At 42.3% G+C, this 19,411-nt stretch overlaps 2 protein-coding genes and 1 pseudogene across 3 annotated transcripts in view; 1 reads left to right on the plus strand and 2 right to left on the minus strand.

The window, feature by feature from the left end:
* The window catches only part of SQOR (sulfide quinone oxidoreductase), a 57,133-nt gene extending 56,115 nt beyond the window's left edge, over window positions 1–1,018 (minus strand). Inside the window, exon 1 of the mRNA XM_081096046.1 lies at window positions 870–1,018. Coding sequence (XP_080952172.1) covers window positions 870–946 — 77 coding nt within the window. The 5' untranslated portion in view covers window positions 947–1,018. The remainder of the gene's footprint in view (window positions 1–869) is intronic.
* BLOC1S6 (biogenesis of lysosomal organelles complex 1 subunit 6) lies at window positions 609–12,827 on the minus strand. Its single transcript, XM_081096066.1, has 5 exons — window positions 12,526–12,827; window positions 7,751–7,892; window positions 3,243–3,330; window positions 1,490–1,576; window positions 609–1,074 (listed from the first exon to the last, which is right to left on the minus strand). The coding sequence occupies exons 1-5, from the start codon at window positions 12,605–12,607 to the stop codon at window positions 955–957; spliced, it is 519 nt and encodes a 172-aa protein (XP_080952192.1). The 5' UTR covers window positions 12,608–12,827; the 3' UTR covers window positions 609–954.
* Window positions 12,828–13,009: 182 nt separating this feature from the next.
* LOC308519084 (large ribosomal subunit protein uL15-like) lies at window positions 13,010–18,030 on the plus strand (annotated as a pseudogene). The gene is made up of 3 exons: window positions 13,010–13,090; window positions 16,886–16,896; window positions 17,597–18,030. The product of its transcript is annotated as a large ribosomal subunit protein uL15-like (transcript).
* The last annotated feature ends 1,381 nt before the right edge of the window (window positions 18,031–19,411 follow it).

Consider the following 19,411-nt stretch of genomic DNA (forward strand, 5'->3'; position numbering starts at 1 on the left):
TTCCTCTCTGTAAAAAATCAATAAAATATATTAAAAAAAAAAAAAAAAGTAACCACATGTAAAGCCACACAGCAAATCAGAAGATAGAACTAGTGATTAGACCTTCCATTTGGAAAGTTGAGCTCACTATCGTATCAGCTTGACAACCATCTCAGTGTGTGGCAACTCTTACTAAGTATAATAAATATTTAAGCATATCTGAGTGTGTGACAGCTCTACCACCACCCCTGCCAAACTTTAGGGGCAGATACAATCTACTCTGAACCAGAAGCTACCTAAGAACTAAGTGGCAACAATGCTAGGAAGCAGATAGAGCCGATGGTTAGTGGAATCCATCTGGCATTGTGCTCCCCTCGCCTATGTCTAAGATGCTATTATTTACTGTGTATACACTTTTCTATCATGTTCTTCACAAAGATTTATACCATCACCTCTTTTCCAGTAGCATATATGATTAAACAGCTGGCATTTCTTTGTAACCAAGCAATGAAAAGGCAACTGCCAAAAACCAGCATTGTATTCCAAAAGAGACAAGCCATTTCATAAAATAAGAAACTGAAACTTAATTCCACAGTTATTAAGAAGCTAAAACACTCATACTCATTTTTAACCACTTAAAATCTATTAAAAAAAACAATCAAACCATTTTCCAGTTCATAAATGATTCAAGGCCAAAATAATGAATTTTAAAATTAAGTAAAACAGAAATTAAAAAATTACCCATAAATATCCAACCAAGTGACATTGTCTTTTACTTGGGGGAGGGGGGATGTGAGGGGGGGGGCACTTAAATGGCTAAAATGAACATATAGAGACAGCCCTCCTGAGGAAAGGATTTCAAAACAGGACACAATGGTATAAGGCACTACCTTAACTTCAGTCTGCACTTAAGTCTTCTTAAATGCAAAGCACGTGGGACAGGGGAGGGAAGAACACACAAACACATTCAACTTTTCATGTCCTTTTCGCTGGTTTGGCAGTTAACTGCTTTTCTCTTTCAAATTCCTTCTCTCGTTGCTGCTCCCTTTCCAACTCTTCTTTCTGCCTCTTCTGCTGCAGTTTAAGCGCTCTTTTCTATATCAAAAATTCAAAAAACAAGAGAACAATCAAGGTTTATAGATTATGACCTAGTTTAAAAGTAAAAGTGCTTTCGTTTGAGGTAATCAATACATATTAATAAATTTCATATTTAACATAAATTCATTGTGGGTAATTTAAGTTCTCTTTGAACAAAGAATAATAATTGTTATTCCGTTAAATGAGAATTGCAGTGGCATATTCAGAGAATAGGAGCCTACAAGCCCGGCTATAAGTAAAAAAGCCCAGAGTGGGGTTCAACAGGATGTTTTAAAATAAAAAAAGAAAACAATGTACCAGGAATTAAGTATATTATTGTATATGGATATATGAGAAGTCAGAAATGAATACTGAAGAACAGACAATTACACCTCTACTTTTATAAAGAATATAAAAGAACCTGCCAACTCACTTTTAACTTCGATGTCTTTTCGTGAAGCATCAGCATTTCTTTCCTTATATTCACCAACTTGGCATGATAGTGTTTGGCTTCAGTGAACTGAACATGAAAAAGTAAACGAAAAGTCAAATTAGACTGAAATATCAAAATGGTTAAATAAATCAATGTCTGCATTACACTTCATTCTTCCTAAATTGGTCAAATTTTTTAAAGCCTTAATTATTTCCACAATTTGAGTCCAAATTTAAATTTTATTAAGCCATTAGGAGGATTTTGAAAACACTTGATTCAGTTCAGATTGATAAAAAGTTACTGACCATAAAATAGGCATTTATTTTGTATACAGATACATTTTTGCCTTAAAAACATGCAATATAATCCTAAAATTTCGGTAAGACTCCCCAATAATGCTATCAGTTTCTACTGAGAAAAGTAAAACTCTCTACTGCCTTTACAAGAGGGAGACCAAGCCAGGATAAAGGACCGTTTAAGTGTCTGCCCATCAGGAAAAGGCAAACTGTGTCGGGAGAGCCCCGGGGGCTTCTGAAGCCAGACCCAGCAGAACCACCTCGGTAAGGACACTTTTCCTCCCACGGAGTCACAGGTGTAGATTTCCCATCTCACCCAGAGATGGCAGAAAAGCAAAACAGCACCTCACTCTCAGGCAAGGTAAGAGAGAAAACCAGGTAACAAGATTGAGAGAAGTGTCGGTAGAGATACTAGCAACCTTCATGCAGCTATACGTAAAGTCATAGTCTGGTGAGCTCTAGAGCTTACAGTGTCTCTCTCTCTCTCTGTCTCTCTCTCTCTCTGTCTCTCTCTCTCTCTCTCTCTCCCTCCCTCCCTCCCTTCCAGTTTTCAGTTCCTAAATGATAATCAGAACCACTATGGTGCTGAGAAACTACAAAAGAGGAAGACTTAGTTTCTGCCCCTTGCCTGCCTCCTTCACAAGATATCAGGAACTACAGGCAGAAAACTGTATTTACTACCACAGGCCTCTGCCTAATGCTAGAGGAGATGGACTTCCTTTTTGATTGTTATAAAAGGAAAACATTAATAAGCCATATTTGTCCAGTGAAAAATCCATTTACTGAGGTATGCGTGAAAGATCATAAAAATCATGCAAAACAAGCTATTTGTAATGTTTATGCCTAAGAGAAAGGTAGTCCTAAGTTCCTTATTTTTGTTAATTCTTGTTTCTTAAAATACTAGTAGAGTATCAGTTCCTTTCATCTAAAAGCTATAGAGCTTCTGATGAATTCAACTACTGTCATTTATATTGAAAGCTTTAAAGGGTCCATAAAGGAACTTCAAAGGGTCCGTTTTAGCGTTAATTTGTCATAACATTATGAAAATGCCATACAATTAAATAAAATATGAATTTTTAAAACCATTTTAATTGATAAAAAGGGATGCACAAATTTTAAAAACCAGGTAATTGATAAAAAGAGGTGCACTTTCCCTAAGGGGAAAAATAGTATCCCAAAAGTTTCTTATTTTTAGTTCTCTTTTATAGAAATAAAGATCTATTCCAGACTTTGTAAGTTCTATTTCCTATCACAAATTCAACGTTTGAAAGATAACTGTTCAAGACAACAGAAGTTCCATAAAGTAAATCAAAGTTTCCTATTAAAAGACAAATTCTACCCTTTTAAAAAAGTAGATGAAAAGATCCCAAACATACATATGTACAAAGTTGGGAAGACAAGCCTATTTCTAAAACAAGAAAGATGTCATTAAGCTATGTCAAGTAAATCATACTTACCAAAGCATTAATATCCAACATAGAATGACATTCTTTAAATTTTGAAATCTCTTGTTCCAGTGTGTCCAATAATACAACTTGGTTCTGTCTGAAACACACGGCCAAAATAAACATTACAAACTGTAAGTGCTGGTTCATTAAAATGAATCACATTCATCTTGTTTAATGTTGAAGGCCAATATTAAGTTGGAAATTTATTGATTCTCCAAGACTTATTAGGTTCAGCATAATCTTTTTCAAAATAATATTCCAAAGCCACATTGTGATAACCAAAAGTATCTTTTATTCTTGCCTCAATTTCGATTCTAGTAACTAAAATGACCAAGTCATTTAAAATTATTACTTGTTATTTCTGGCAATTCTCTGTATTCTCCCAAAAAAGTTTTTTATGCTATCTTGCCAAAGAAACTCGGTATTTTATTTATATTAAAACTGGAAGAAAACCACAAATAAAATAAGGAGCAGTGACTTTTTAGAGTTGGGGGAAAAAATGCAGGGATATCAAGGGATAATAAGTCTAAAGGGATAAATAGGAAGCAAGGTGAAAAAAAGACTAAGGTCACAAGATTCCCCTACCAATAATCAGTTGTGTGGTCTCAGTTTATTTCTCTGGGTCTAAATTTCTTCATTTATAAAGTGAGAAGGTCAGACCACATAATTTCAAAGGTTACTCATAAAAATTCTGACTCAAAACCTTTTACTGAGAAAGAGAAACCAACTTTCCTAATATACTAGTAAAGTGGTTCTCAACCTTGGCTGCACATTGGAATCACCTGGGAATCTTTTTAAAATCCTGATTTCTGGGCCTCATCCTCCGGAAATTCTGTTTCTTTGTTATAGTGTGGGGCCACTATAAAGTCACAGAGGTAGAAGTGAGATGTGGGAGAGGGAGCCACACCCTTAAATAGGGTGGTGACCTTCTGTACCTGGCCTACTGTTCCTACTCTGCTCATGTCTAACTGCCAACAATATATTTACTAGAAAGGTTGAATTAATAAGTAATAATAAGTAATAATCTCCCAGAATGAAAGCACCAGGACCAGACAGTTTCACTGGTGACTTCCTACAAACATTTAAGGAAGAAATTATGCCCATTTTCTACAACCTCTTCCAGAACACAGAAGTAGAAAGAGCATTTCCTATGAGGCCAACATTACCCTAAAATCAAAACCCAGACAAAGGAAAAGAAAATCTACAGACCAATGTATTTCATCAGCATAGATGCAAAAATTCTCAATAAGATATTGGCAATCAAATTTGACAATGTATAAAAAGAATTATACACCAGTCCTGGCCAGTATGGCTCAGTTGGTTGAGCGACCATGCCATGTAGCAAAGGGTTGCTAGTTCTGTTAGGGGCAAAAACAGAATACTGGGCACTAGCTATAGTTATAAGAAATGTTAAACATGCTCTGTTTAACCATGATTGCCTTGTTCTTATTAAAAGGACATCCTAACCTGGCTAGGAGTTGTACATGCCTGGGACCTGAGAGTCAACCTTGAAATATCGATTCTCATTCAAGAACTATTTAATATGGAAAGATTAACAATCTTGTTAGCCAAATGGAGCCCCACCCCAGCCTGCATTGCCTACTTCCCCAGCCCTGTAATCCCTACTTCCCTATGTCACATTTGTCCAACCCAATATAAGCAGCTGGTTTATGGGGGATTGGAGATCAGATTTTTGTGGCTGACCTGCTGCTCTCCCATACTGCCGGCAGTATTAGAATAAAGGCTCATATGTGATTCAACCCTGTCTCTGCTGAATTGGCTACAGTAGTGACAGCCAGCCCAGACTCATTGGTTGTCCAGTTTTACTTCTATTTCAGGTCAGGGCACATATCCAAGTTGTGGGTTTGATCCCTGGTCAGGGTGTATATGGGAGGCAACCAAACAATGATTCTCTCTCACATTGATGTTTCTTTCTCTCTCTACCTTCCTCTCTCTCTAAATCAATAAAAATATATTTTTTAAAAAGTATTATACACCACAACCAAGTACAATTTATTCTAAGTATGCAAAGCTGGTTCAATATTTGAAAAGAAGAAAGCTAAAGAAAAAAATCATATGGTCCTATCAGTTGATGCAGAAAAAGTATTTAAGTCCAACACCATACATGATTAAAAACACTCTCAACAAACTAGGGAGAGGAACTGCCTCAACTTGTTAAAGAATGTCTAAAAAACCTATAACCAACATCACACTTGTGGCGAGAAACTAGTTGTTTTCCCCCTAAGATCAGGAGCAAAGAAAAGTGTCCATTCTCACTACTAGTCTATGTGACACTGGAAGTCCTAGCTAAGGCAATACAAAAAGGAAAGAAAATAAAAGATACACAGATGAGAAAGAAAGAAATATACAAATTACTAACATAATTAAGAAAGAAATTTTCAAAAAGATATAAACAATGGAGAAATATTCCAAGTACATGGAATAAAAGCCTCAATATTAAGGCCCTGACCAGGTAGCTCGGTTGGAGCACTGTCCTGATGCGCCAAGACTGCAGGATCAATCCCCGGTCAGGGCACACACAAGCACCAACCAATGAATGCATAAATAAGTGGAACAACAAATCAATGTTTGTCTCTCTCTCAAATCAAATTGTTTTTAAAAGTCTCAATATTAAGTATCAATTCCTCCCAACTTGATCTATAGATTCAATGCAATCCAAATTTAAATCCCAGCAAGAAGAAAAAGATGAAGAGGAGGAGGAGCAGGAAGAAAAGAGAAGGAAGATGAGGAAGGGGGAAGAAGCGGAGGAGGAGGAGGAGGAGGAGGAGGAGGAGGAGGACGAGAAGGAGGAAGAGGGGAAAGAGAAGGAAGAGGAGGAAAAGGAAGAATTAGAAAAGAAATATGAACAATAAAATGGCAATAAATACATATCTATCAACAATTTAATCTAAAAATCAAAATAAATGAACAAGGAAGCTAATGAACAAAATAAACTGATGAATAAAACAGAACCATAGGCATGGAAACATGGAACAGACTGATAAATCTCAGAGGGAAGGCGGGGGTAGAGGTGGGAAGAGATTAACCAAAGAACTTATATGCATACTAGAGGCCCGGTACACAAAATTCATGCACAGGGGGTGGGTCCCCTGAGCCCAGCCTGCACCCTCTCCAATCTGGGACTCCTAGAAGGACATCCCTCTCACAATCTGGGACCACTGGCTCCTAACTGCTCACCTGCCTGCCTGCCTGCCTGATCGCCCCTAACTGCCCCCCCCCACCAGCCTGGTCACCCCTAACTGCCCCCCACTCCCAGCCTGATGGCCCCACACAGCCACTGTTCAGTCGTTTGGTCATCCCTCACTAACCCCACTGCCAGCCTGGTCGCCCCATGCAGCCTGCTGTTCAGTCGTTTGGTCGTCCCTCACTAACCACTCCTGCTGGCCAGGTCACCCCATGCAGCCTGCTGTTTGGTCATTACTTTTACTGTGACGGTGTCCTGGACAATTTGCATATTCCTCTATTATTAGTATAGATATGCATTACCTAAGAATACAGACAATAGGGTGGTGAAGGCCTGGGGTGGGGCAGGAACCAGGTGAAGGGGAACAATGGGGACATCTGTAATACTTTCAACAATAAATATTTTTTTAAGTAATAAAAAGAATATAAAAAATTAAAAAAAAGATACTTTAGGCCCTAGCTGCTTTGGCTCAGTGGACAGAGCATCGGCCTGCAGACTGAAGGGTCCCAGGTTTGATTCAGTCAAGGGCACATGACCGGGTTGCAGGCTCCATTCCCAAGTAGGGGGCATGCAGGAGGCAGACAATCAATGATTCTCTCTCATCATTGATGTTTCTAGCTCTCTCTCTCCCTCTCCCATCCTCTCTGAAATCAATTAAATATATATTCTTTTTAAAAGATACCTAAGGATTTCTGGCAACTCATGAGCCAGCAATTGAATACAAATGTGACTCTTATGGAAGCAATTTTGTAATTCTACTCAGAAACAGGTATATGCCCATCCTGCAACATTCCCAATAGGCAAGGCTTTCATAAAATACTGGTAAAACACCAAAAGCTAATCAAAGTCTAGATAAAATTTCGGGGTACTTCTTAGGAGCCAAACACCCTAGAACAGTGATGGCGAACCTTTTGAGCTCGGCGTGTCAGCATTTTGGAAAACCCTAACTTAACTCTGGTGCCGTGTCACATATAGAAATTTTTTGATATTTGCAACCATAGTAAAACAAAGACTTATATTTTTGATATTTATTTTATATATTTAAATGCCATTAACAAAGAAAAATCAACCAAAAAAATGAGTTCACGTGTCACCTCTGACACGCGTTGTCATAGGTTTGCCATCACTGCCCTAGAAGTATTCATTTCACTTTTTATATTTAGATTACTATGAACTCCTCTACTCCCATCTGTTATCACTAAAGATATAGAAATGCCCAATTGAATAACACGTTACAAAATAATACACCTTAATACAGTAAATGACTCTACCAGAGGGGAAATGAGTGCACCTCTGGCTTTTGTTAGCTCACGTGAGTTCCTGCAGGGCTTGTTTTGATCTCTGCAGATCTGGCAGGTAGTGAGAAAGCAATCCTTCTGCCAGTTGCTCCACAGCTTTGTCTTCCACAGTCAAGTCCTCTATTAACCCTTCATCTGGAGAAGTGTCACTTAAACCTGTCCCCAAGCAAAAATCAAATTTAGGAAGCTTTTAAGTTGACACAGAAATGAGAGAGTAGCAGGTAGGCAGGGAAGGAGGCTGGCGGTGGAGTTCAGCACACATATATGAGGTAGTACAGGTATCCTTTTCTCTTATTTTAACTTTTACCTTCTGAGTGTCCTCTAAAAAAAGGATTATGAACACTCAAAACATGTTTTTAAGCTACTAGTATAATGTAAAGTCTAGATTAAAAGAATATTAATATGTGCAAAATTCTGTATGTTTACGTATTTTTCATAACTGAGGATTTATAGTTTTCAATGGATTGTGAAAGGAATCTGAGGCCTAAAAGTGGGAAACAATCACTGAATGAAAGCAAGAAATTCTTCTTTTCTAAAGCAGGCAGAAATTATATATATTTTTAAACTCAATTCCTAAAAAACATTTTTTCATTTTTATGGAAGTGAAAAGATGGTTCAACATTTATTTTGTCTATAGTTGAGATATTATTTACATGCAAAAGGGGGGCTGTTTTGTCATTTGTTAGGAGGAGAGAAATTTTCTAAGAATTTCTCCTCTCTTGAGATCAACATCTTAATTTACTGTAGAAAATAATGTACAATGTCTTTTGTGTAAATCTAGACATGATACCTCATACTTTTCCTTTGAACGAAAGGGGTGCAAGCATTGTACCAGGCATTCGAAAATGTCTAAAATGAATACCCATCAATCACTACTACTACCAGGAAAATTACAAGACAATTTCTAAAGTGTTTGATGATTGGTTTGTAAGATTTTAGAATCACTGATTTAGAAGGCGAAAAAAATGAGATGATCACATTATTAAAATTGTACTCTACAAGCATTTTGAAACTAATATTAAACTCTAAAACATCTCTCTTTAATCATAACCTGGTAATAATCAGAAACTTCAAATTAGATCATTATATACAATACATTTATTATAATACATTGCTTATAACCAATTTCCAAGAATAATTTTTATCACAGACTTAAATTTGGGCAAGATTGAGGAATACAACATGCTGTCATATTCAAAATAAGCTTTTAGAGATCAAAATAAAATAGTATGGTTTTTATTCTGATCCTGAAAAACACATGAACAAAGTTTGGAATTCTCAAAGTTGAAAAGCAATATTCAAACAGGTAAGATCTAATTAAAAACTGAAGTACTCCACAAATGAAATAAAAATATAACGGGGAGCCCTGGCCAGTGTTGTTCAATAGTTAGAGTGTCAGTCCATGCAGTCCGAACACCAAAAGGATCGCAGGTTCGATTCCTGGTCAAGGGCACACATCTGGTTGCAGGTTTGATCTCCACCCTAGTGGGGGGTGCAGGAGGCAACCAATCGATGTGTCTCTCTCACATCAATGTCTGTCTGTCTCTCTCGCTCTCTCTCTTCCCCTCCCTCCCTTACACTCTCTAAAAATCAATGGCAAAAATACCCTCGGGTGAGGATTTACATACTATATATATGATGGGGAAAGTGGAGCACTTACAGATATTGTCACTGATGTACCATCAAATGGGAAGTGAATAAGTATATATAAGTATATCTGAGAATCCATGTCATTGCTTGAGGCTTGATTTCAATTATAGTGCAAACAAGAGCAACTCTAAGAAAATATAGCCCTGGCCAGGTAGCTCAGTTGGTTAAAGTGTCATCCTGATATGACAACGTTGTGGGTTTGATCCCTATTAAAGGCACATACAAGAATCCACCAATGAACGCATAAATAAGTGGAACAATAAATCAATGTTTCACCCTTTTCTTCCTGTCTCTAAAAATCAATCAATAGGTAAAAGAAAATATAGAAAATGTAAGTATTATAGATAAACAAAAACACCCAAATAAGGACATTTCAACTTTAAGGAATGATAACTAACACACCTGCCTTACAATATACAGGGTGGGACAAAAGCAAGTTTATAGGTGTGAGTAAATGAAACAGTTTATTCTTGTATTATTATTTATTAATTATTGTATTATTTTACATCCGAACAATTGTAAACCTACTTTTGCCCCACCTGTCTATAGTATACATTTTAATTCATAGAGCCTTCTTACCCTGCCCTAATCTTCTAGTTAATTATTGGAAATGTCCAAGTTTTCATGTCTTTACATACATTTAGTTACTAAGTTCGAGGTGTTTTATTGTGGGAAATTAAAGAAAAAGAAAGGGTTCTTATTCTATGCACATAAGAAACATTTGCTGCATGTCTATATCATGTACTAGTTTCTGAATATAACAATAAATTAGGAAAGCCTCCTTCTGTGAAAGGGTTCAAAACAGGGAACCATAGAATGTGAGAAGTGCCATTAGAGAAACAGAAACTCAGAGGGGAATTCAGTTTCACTGAGAAGTCTGGGAACAATTCCTAAAGGGGGTATGGGCATTTGTGCTGAAGCTTGAAGAATGGATGAAATTTTCATTTCTTTTCCTTTTTTTAAAATGTTACTCTTATAAAAATTTAAAACACAAAGATGAAAAGTAAAAATACTCTTTCTCATGCCTTTAGGATCATTCTGGAGTTCTTACATAGTCTTCAAGAAACTGTCTTTGCATACCCATGCAAAAATCCTGTTTTTATCACAAATGAAATATTAGTTGTATTTTTTACAACTATTCTCTTAAATATATATGTTACATATCCTTTTAAATTAACATATACAGATCTACTACATTCTTTTTATGTTAATAGAATTCTAACATAGTTTAACCATCTCCCTATTGTTTTGGACTGAAGGTGTGTGTCCCCGCCAAAAATTCATGTTGAAGCCCTAACCTCCATGCAATGGTATGTGGTGAGGGGACCTTTCGGAAGTTTAAATGAGGTCATGAAGGTGGGGCCCCCATGATGAGGTTCTTGTCCTTAAAAGAAAAGAGAACCAGAATTCTCTCCCTTGACCATGTGAAGATCAGAAGATGGTCCTCATCAGGAACCTAATCTGCCAGCACCTAGATCTTGGACTTCCCAGCCTCCATATCTGTGAAGAATGTCTGTTATTTAAGCCACCCAGCCTATGGTACTTTGTTACGGCAGCCCGAGTAAACTAAGACACCTCTGGATGAGTACTTAGGTTATTTTCACTTTTTGCTATTTCAAACAATGTTGCAGTAAGCTTTCTCCCTTGTCTTTCCATATCCTTGTCACTGTTTTTGTAGAATAAATTCTTAGAAATAGACTGTTGGGACCAAAGGTTTATGCATTTTTTAATAGGCATTGCAAAATTGCCTCCTAAGAGATGGTAACAATTTACACTCCTGCCAACTATCTGAGAGCTATTATTTCCAAATGGGTAAGAAGGTATGAAGACAGGATTGAAAGGAATACAATATGGGAAAAGAAAGCAGCATGAGGAAATGTAGGAATACAGAATTGTTCTGAATAGAGAAGGTAGTTGGAGCATGGGACATAAGAGTAGAGAGCTGTATGAACCACATGGCCAGTCTAGGAGGACCCTTGAGTGCCAGGCTAATGGGTTTGGCTCTTTATTTTAATAAGTAGGAGCCACTTAAGGCTTCCAAGCAAGGAAATGTCATGCTTGGAGCTTTATCTTGGAGCACTGATGTGAAAGCAGTGGGAGAGAGAGGGTGGGAGAGTAAGAGACTGGAGCAGAGCCCTTCCGGCGTAGAGGGAGATTGGCATTACAACCCGTAAGGGTGAAAATACAAAGAGGAATTGGAAAGTGTATAGTAGAACCCCCTAGATTAAACAGAAGTTGGAGGCAAGTGAGAGGAAAGAGTCCAGGGTAATATCAAAGCTTCAAGTGAGAGTCACTTGGCACCATTAATAGGACCAGAGATCTCCTTTTATTTATGGACATGCAGTGAGATTAGTGCAAAAGAACCATGTCAAAGTATCCATCAAGCAGATGAAAAAGCGAGCTGAGAGGGACCCACACTGCACATAGACAGGGAAGTCAAATTTATAGAAGCAGCTTGTGAAGGTGGGGAGAGAGGGAGATCACTGAGGAAAAGCATGCCGGAGAAAGGACTGCGCCAGCCCTATTTTGGGGTAACCCCTATATTTCTGGAACAAGAGATAAAGGAGAAGGTACATCCCAATCCTGCAGCCTTTCTCCTTCAGGGCCCCTTATCTGAACCACAGAACACGACGCGGCTCTGAGTGACCACTTTCTCAATCCTCCCAAGGACGGCACAGAAATAGTACCATTCTGGATGCACAGCAAGTCAACCCATTACAATCAGTGGATGCCTTAGGACAGTGGGGCTTAAATCGCTCTGGGAACCGCTGGAGGAATAGGGAAGCAGCAATGTCAACAAGCAAGGCAGAGCTCGGGTAACTCAGGTTTCTACATTACAAAGCGATCATCTTGACAAGTTCACTCTCAGCCAATAGCGCGTAACAAAGAGCTAACAATGAGCTGGAGTCACAGAAACGCAGAATGACTTCACTATCCACCGCTTCCAACTCCACCCCAAAAACCCCACTTCCCCCTGCGGATCCCGCCCCCCCCCCCCCCCCCATTCCGCAGGTCGCGGGCCAGTGCGGTGCCCACTTCCGCGCCGCAAGGGCCGCAGACGCCAAAAGCCGCTCCCTCCCGGAGCGACCCGGAGACCCAGGCACTCCGCCCCGAAGCCCGCCCGGCCTGCAGCACCTACCCGGCGTCCGCTCCCCGGCTCCCAGGCCGGCGGGCGGCCCAGGCAGGACCCCGGCCGACAGCGGCGGCTCAGGGACACTCATGTCCCTCCCGCTGGGAACAGGGCAGGGGCGGTAATGTAGACGGACCGATACAGAGAGAGGGACCAAGCGCGTCCCGCACCCAGCCGGACGGATCCAGCGGTCGCCCCCGGAAGTACCGGAAGCGGAAGACGGCGGGCTCCGGGCACGTAACCGGGGTTCCGCCCCCGCCCCCCAGGACGTTCCGCCTCCATCACCCCCACCCTCGTCGCTCCGGGGACTCCGCTCTGACGTCGCAGGCGGGTCGAGGGCGCGGTGTCAAAAAAAGTGTGCGTCGCGGGCTTGCCGCCGTGCGACCAATGGGGCGAGGACGGCGGGGGGGAGGGGGGGGCCAGGGGGGGCGGGGATAGCGAGGGGGCGGGGGGGGGGGGGAATGAGAAGAGGGCTGCTCCCAGGGGCTCGCGGATGGGTTCTGTAGAACTGGGCGGACAGTCGGGCTTACTTCGCCGAGACCCTGCACAGTTCTTCAATTTTGTGTCTGTTAAGGTAACATCTTAAGTACAAGGACTGCGTGCCTTCCCCGCGATTTGAACCATAGCTTCAGCCTTGCTGACTGGGGCATTGGCCAGGATTCCCGTCTCCCCCTGCGGATTGTAGGTGAATGACTAGCGGTTCTCAACCTGTGGGTCTCGACCCCTTTGGCGGTCGAACGACCCTTTCACAGGGGTCGCCTAAGACCATCCTGCATATCAGATATTTACGATTCATAACAGTAGCAACATTACAGTTATGAAGTAGCAACGAAAATAATTGTATGGTTGGGTCACAACATGAGGAACTGTATTTAAAGGGCCAGAAGGTTGAGAACCGCTGATTTAAGGCCTGGGTTGCAGCATCTACTGAACAAATTAAGTCATATGACTAAAAACTGCACTCACTGAGATGGAGAGAGAGAAGAGGGCATGCAGGGGGCAGCCAATCAATGATTCACTCTCATCACTGCTGTTTCTATCTCTCCCTCTCCCTTCCTCTCATATATGTAATGTCAAACCTCAGAAACTTGCACCTGCAACCCCACTGCCCTTATCAGCGCATTCACACCCCTTCTTTTGGCCTCCCTCTCAAGGGTAGCTATTCCTTACCTGTAATAAGCAGAATAATGACCTCACCCCAAGATGTCCCCATTCTTAATCCCCAGAACCTGTTACTATGTTAAATTTCACCAAAACGGGTAACTAAGGTTGCTAGTCACTTGATCATACATAAAGTAGGTTATCCTGGATTATTGAGTGGCCCAGTATAATCAGTCACAAGGGTCTTCAGCACTGGAAATGGGAGGCAGAAGAGGAGAGGCAGAAGGGAGCTACAACTTTGAAAGATAGAGAGTTGCAACATTGGTGGCTTTGAAGAGATGAAGGGGGCCACCTGCCAGGATTGTGGACATCTCTAGAAGCTGGAAGATACAAGGAAATGGGTTTACCCCTAGAACCTCTAGAACCCTGCTGACACTTTAACTTTATCCCAATGTAACCTGTGTTGAACTTCAAACCTACAGAACTATCTACACTAATAAAAGAGAAAAATGGTAATTGGCGTACGGCGATACCGTTTTCATTGGCTAATCAGGGCTATATGCAAATTAACTGCCAACTAAGATTGGCAGTTAACTGCCAACAAGATGGTGGCTAATTTGCATATGTAGGCACAATGCAGGGAGGCGAAAGGGAAAGCAGGAAGAAGCCCCCTGCCACTGACAGTGATCGGAAACCCAGGGGGGAGCTAAGAGCTGGGGGGCAGGGCAAAGGCGGCCCTGGGGCTGCCTTTGCCCTGCCCCCCAGCCATGATCAGAGAATCAGGCGCCTTTGCCGCCCTGGCCAGTGATAGCAGGAAGTAGGGGTGGAGCCTGCGATGGGAGCTGGGCAAGGTCGAAGCTGGCAGTCCCAGGAGCTAGGGGTCCCTTGCCTGGGCCTAAAGCGAAGCCCACGATCGCGGCGCCCCCCGCTGCCACTGTGGGTCCCCGCTGCCACTGCGGGTCCCCGCTGCCACTGCAGGTCCCCGCTGCCCGGGCCGGACACCTAGGCCAGAGGCATTAAGCCTGGGCAGGGGTGGAGCCTGCAACCGCGGGGAGCTGGGGGTCCCCTGCCCAGGCCTGACACCTCTGCCGGAGGCCTCAGGCCTGGTCAAGGGGCCGATCCAGTGATTGGTGATCGGAGGGTGATGAGGGTCAACTCCTCTGGCCGAGGCATCAGGCCTGGGTGGGGGGCGGAGCCGGGGATTGGGGGGATATGATGGTCCCTTGCCCAGGCCTGAAGCCTGGGTCAGAGGCGTCAGGCTTGGGCGGGGGGTGGAGCAAGCGATCAGAGGGAGATGGGGGTCCCCTGCCCAGGCATGATTCCTGGGCCAGAGGCCTCAGGCCTGGGCGGGGGCCAGAGCCAGTGATCGGGGGGAGATGGGGGTCCCCTGTCCAAGCCTGACACCTCTGGCGGAGGCGTCAGGCCTGGGCAAGGGGCCGATCAGGCGATCGGAGGGTGATGGGGGTCAACGCCTGAGGGCTCCCAGTATGTGAGAGGGGGCAGGCTGGGCTGAGGGACACTCCCCCCCCCCCACACACACACACACACACACAGTGCACGAATTTCGTGCACCGGGCCCCTAGTCTATATAATAAAAGCCTAAGCGACTGTTATGGCGGAACGACCAGAATGACTGGTTGCTATGATGCGCACTGACCACCAGGGGGCAGACGCTCAATGCAAGAGCTGCCCCTGGTGGTCAGTGTGCTACCACAGAGGAAGCACTGCTCAACCAGAAGTTGGGCTCACAGCTGGTGAGTGCCTCCTGCCTCCGCGGCAGCGCTAAGGAGCAGTGAGCTGAGTGGTAAGGAACAGTTAGCAGGCAGGCAGTAAGGAGCAATGGGTACTGGACTGCGAGAGGGGTGTCCACCTGCCAGCTTAGGCCCGATCCATGGGGGGTCTCGGACTGCAAGCGGGCATAGGTTGGGCTGAGGGATCCCCTCCCCCCCCAGTGCATGAATATCGTGCACCAAGCTTCTAGTCCTATGTAATAAAAGTGTAATATGCAAATTGATCAAACGGCAGATGACCATTCGGCATGGGGCAGGGCCAGTGAGCAGGCAGCACCAGGCCAGCCAAGGCTCGTGCCAGCGGGCAGAGGGAGGGGATGGCAATGGGGGCAGAGGGGTGATGGGGGAAGAAAGAGGGGGACTCCCCAGAGGGAGACCACCGGTGATGGCGGCGGGGGGCAGGGCTAGCCGCTCACCAGCTGGCACCATCCTCTGATCGGCCTCCCTGTGGAGAGCGGGCCTAAGCCATCAGTCAGACATCCCCTGAGGGCACCAGGACTGCGAGAGGGCACAGGCCGGGCTGAGGGACCCCTCCGGTGCACAAATTTTCATGCACCGAGCCTCTACTAAGATAATAAATTTGTATTGCTTTAAGTTTGTAGTAATTTTTTATCATGACAATAGGAAGGTAATGCACTACCCCCTTCAACCATCCTTTGTTCCCTTCAAGCATGGAATGTCTGCAATGCTCTTGCTCATGCTTATGCCTAGGGCAGTGATAGTGAACCTTTTGAGCTCAGTGTGTCAGCATTTTGAAAAACCCTAACTTAACTCTGGTGCCGTGTCACATATAGAAATTTTTTGATATTTGCAACCATAGTAAGACAAAGATTTATATTTTTGATACTTATTTTATATATTTAAATGCCATTTAACAAAAATCAACCCAAAAAGTGAGTTCACGTGTCACCTCTGACACGTGTGTCATAGGTTCGCCATCACTGGCCTAGGATGTTCTATCCACTGACCTACTCATCTTTCAAGCCTCAGCCTAAATAATACCTTGAATTTAAAATCATTCACAATTCTACCTCCCATTCAACTTTCATAAGTTACAGTAATAACCTTTTCTCAATACAAAGCACCCTCCTGCTATTTAGGACTTAATCCATTCTTGTATTAGTCAGTTATTTCCCTTGACTTTATTATATTGCAAACTCCAAACAGAAACTTATTTACAGAAAACCCATAATAGGTTCCCAATAAATATTTTCAATTAATGAGGTTTTCTGTTGCTCCAACCATTTGTTGGTGTCAATATTCTGGATTTTGGCCTTCTAATAGGGATGTAGTGGTAACTCATTGTTTCTTTAATCTATATTTCCTAGTGACATATAGAATATCTTTTTATATGCTTATTTGTCATCCATACATCTTCTTTGGTGAAGTGTCTGTTCAGATCCTTTGTCCATTTTTTAATCAAGCTGTTTGTTTTATTCTTGACCTTTAAAGAGTTTTTTGCATATTTTGGATAACAGCCCTTTATCAGGTATGTCTTTTGAAAATATTTTCTTCAAGTCTGTGGCTTGTCTTCTCATTCTCTTGACAGAATTTTTAAAGTGAAAACTTGAAGGGAACCTAAAATAGTGTGTGTTAATGGAAAGAGGGAAGGTTCTCTAATCTCCCACAAAGTTTTGACATTTATATGTACGGGCATCTTTCTGAAGGTTGCAGCAGTGGAAATAGCCAAGTATTTGATGTCAAAAGACATGTTTCAATAATAGCTAAGACATTTACTAGTTAGGAATGTTTTGGTGACAAGTAAAGAAGTCCAAACCTACTTAAACAAAACAAGGAATTTACTGACTCACTGAACTTGAAAATTCAAGAGTTGATCTGGCCGACTTCAGGCATAGCTATATCTGTTTCCTCAAATAAAATCAGAATGTCTTGCCCTGGCCAGCGTTGCTCAGTGGTTAGAGCACCGGCCCACCACTTTCTCCACCTCTCTCCCTTCTCTCTTCTCTTCTCTTCTCTTCTCTTCTCTTCTCTTCTCTCTCTCTCTCGTGCTCCCGCCACTAGGAATTCCCCTTTATTAGCTTTACTGTAGCAGTTCTCTCTGGAAAATATCTCCAAAGTTTCATGTTCCTTATATCTCTCAAGTGAGGGCAACTCACTCCTAGAATTAATTTATCTCTCTTTAAAAATGAAAACTCACTTTTGCATCTTGGCCACCAACATGCATCCAGACTGAGGAAGACTCGGAAACTTCGGGCCACGTGAGCCACGGCCACGGTCCCATCGACAAGCACAGGAAGCACCCGGAAGGCCACGGTAATGCTGGTGGCCTGCATCATCACAGAATCAACTTCGACAAATATCACCCAGGTTACTTTGGGAAGGTTGGGATAAGACATTACCACTTAAAGAGGAACCAGAGCTTTTGCCCAACTGTCAACCTTGATAAACTGCGGACCTTGGTCAGTGAACAGACACAGGTAAATGCTGCCAAAACAAGACTGGAGCTGCTCCTATCATTGATGTGGTGCAATCAGGCTACTACAAAGTTCTGGGGAAGGGAAAGCTCCCAAAGCAGCCAGACATCGAGAAGGCCAAGTTCTTCAGCAGAAGAGCTGAGGAGAGGATTAAGGGTGTTGGGAGGGCCTGTGTCCTGGTAGCTTGAAGCCACATGGAGGGAAGTTCATAAAATGTCCACAAGTGAAAAATCAATCAATAAAAATAACTCAAAATATTTGGATCACATAGCCACCGGTATACCAGTCTCTGCATCCAGGGGATGTAGAGAGTTCTCATGAGCCAGTGTGGGTCACATGTTAACACAGGGAGGCAGGGTCTCTTGACTGACAGTCCTGCTAGGAGTTACATAAAACCACAGGGCAGTTTCTTAAAGGAAAATCAGAGTCCTGTTACCAAAAGGAGGAAGGAAATTGTCCCAACCAAAGCAACAGATGTCAACTGTATCAGTTACGAGATTTTAGTTGAGCCCCTTACTCTCTCTGAGCCGCTGTTTTTTCCATTGGTAAAAAAAGACATAAAACCAGACCCATCACTTGACATAGTTCTTGTGAGAATCAAACACTCGATAGAACATTTGAAGAAGGTTTATAAGCTGTGAGGAACCATTGCAAACAATAACAGTCCCCAAGTCCTTACTATGTACCAGAAGAAACATTATTTCTGTTATTAGTGCCTTGATTTCATGTATTCACCAACCTCACTGATGTTTGAAGGGGTTCAGAACAGGCACTTTGGTATGTGAATTATTTTTGAGCTGAAAGCAATTGAGATGAGGGTTCATGAAAAACTTTTACCTCTCCTTAAAGAATTTAAATGAGATGTGTTGCCCACAATAAGAGTTATCACCAGAAATAGCTTTTTATGACTACTCTATAGGACAGAGCAAACTTCTAATTACCAATCATTAGCTCTTCCTGTCATCCTGAAAATGACTCTTCCTCCCTTCTGAAGACTCCCAGGTGCCTTATTGCACCCTTAGCTTGAAAATGCCTCATTTCCCTTTCGGTCCCTGAACCTCTCATGTATATCACATCCCCATATGTATACATGTCATTAAAGTTGGTTATTTTTTTCCTGTTAATCTGTCTCATGCCAATTATTACAACAGCCAACAGAATCTTAAAAGGTAGAGGAAAGTATATTCCTATCCTACAGTTGTTTTTTGTTTTTTATTATTTTAGAGAGAGAGGAAGGAAGAAGAAAGAGAGAGAAACATTGTTGTGAGAGAGAAACATTGATCGGTTGCCTCTCATATGCACCCAGACAAGGGATCAAACCTGCAACCTGGGCATGTACCTTGGCTGGGAATTGAACCGGTCAGTGCACAGGACAAAACCAATGAACATAGGGGTGTATATATTCTTTTAAATCAGTGTTTCTGGTTTCTTTGGATATATTCCCATAAGTGGAATCTCTGGGTCATAAGACAGTTCCATTTTTAATTTGTAGAGGAAACTCCATACTGCTTCCCACAGTGGCTGCACCAATCTGAATTCCCATCAGCAGTGCACGAGGGTTCCCTTTTC

The sequence above is a fragment of the Myotis nattereri genome, assembly GCF_964212035.1.
Source record: "Myotis nattereri genome assembly, chromosome: 1".
NCBI classification, from domain to species: Eukaryota; Metazoa; Chordata; class Mammalia; order Chiroptera; family Vespertilionidae; genus Myotis; species Myotis nattereri.

Bases quoted from the DNA above. Each gene is read 5' to 3' on its own strand.
- BLOC1S6 (XM_081096066.1), bottom strand. From the start codon at position 12,607: ATGAGTGTCCCTGAGCCGCCGCTGTCGGCCGGGGTCCTGCCTGGGCCG. The intron at 7,893-12,525 runs GTAGGTGCTGCA...GCTTGGGGACAG, and splicing joins AGCCGGGGAGCGGACGCCGG to GTTTAAGTGACACTTCTCCA. The intron at 3,331-7,750 runs GTGAGCTAACAA...CGTGTGTTTCAG, and splicing joins CAAGCCCTGCAGGAACTCAC to ACAGAACCAAGTTGTATTAT.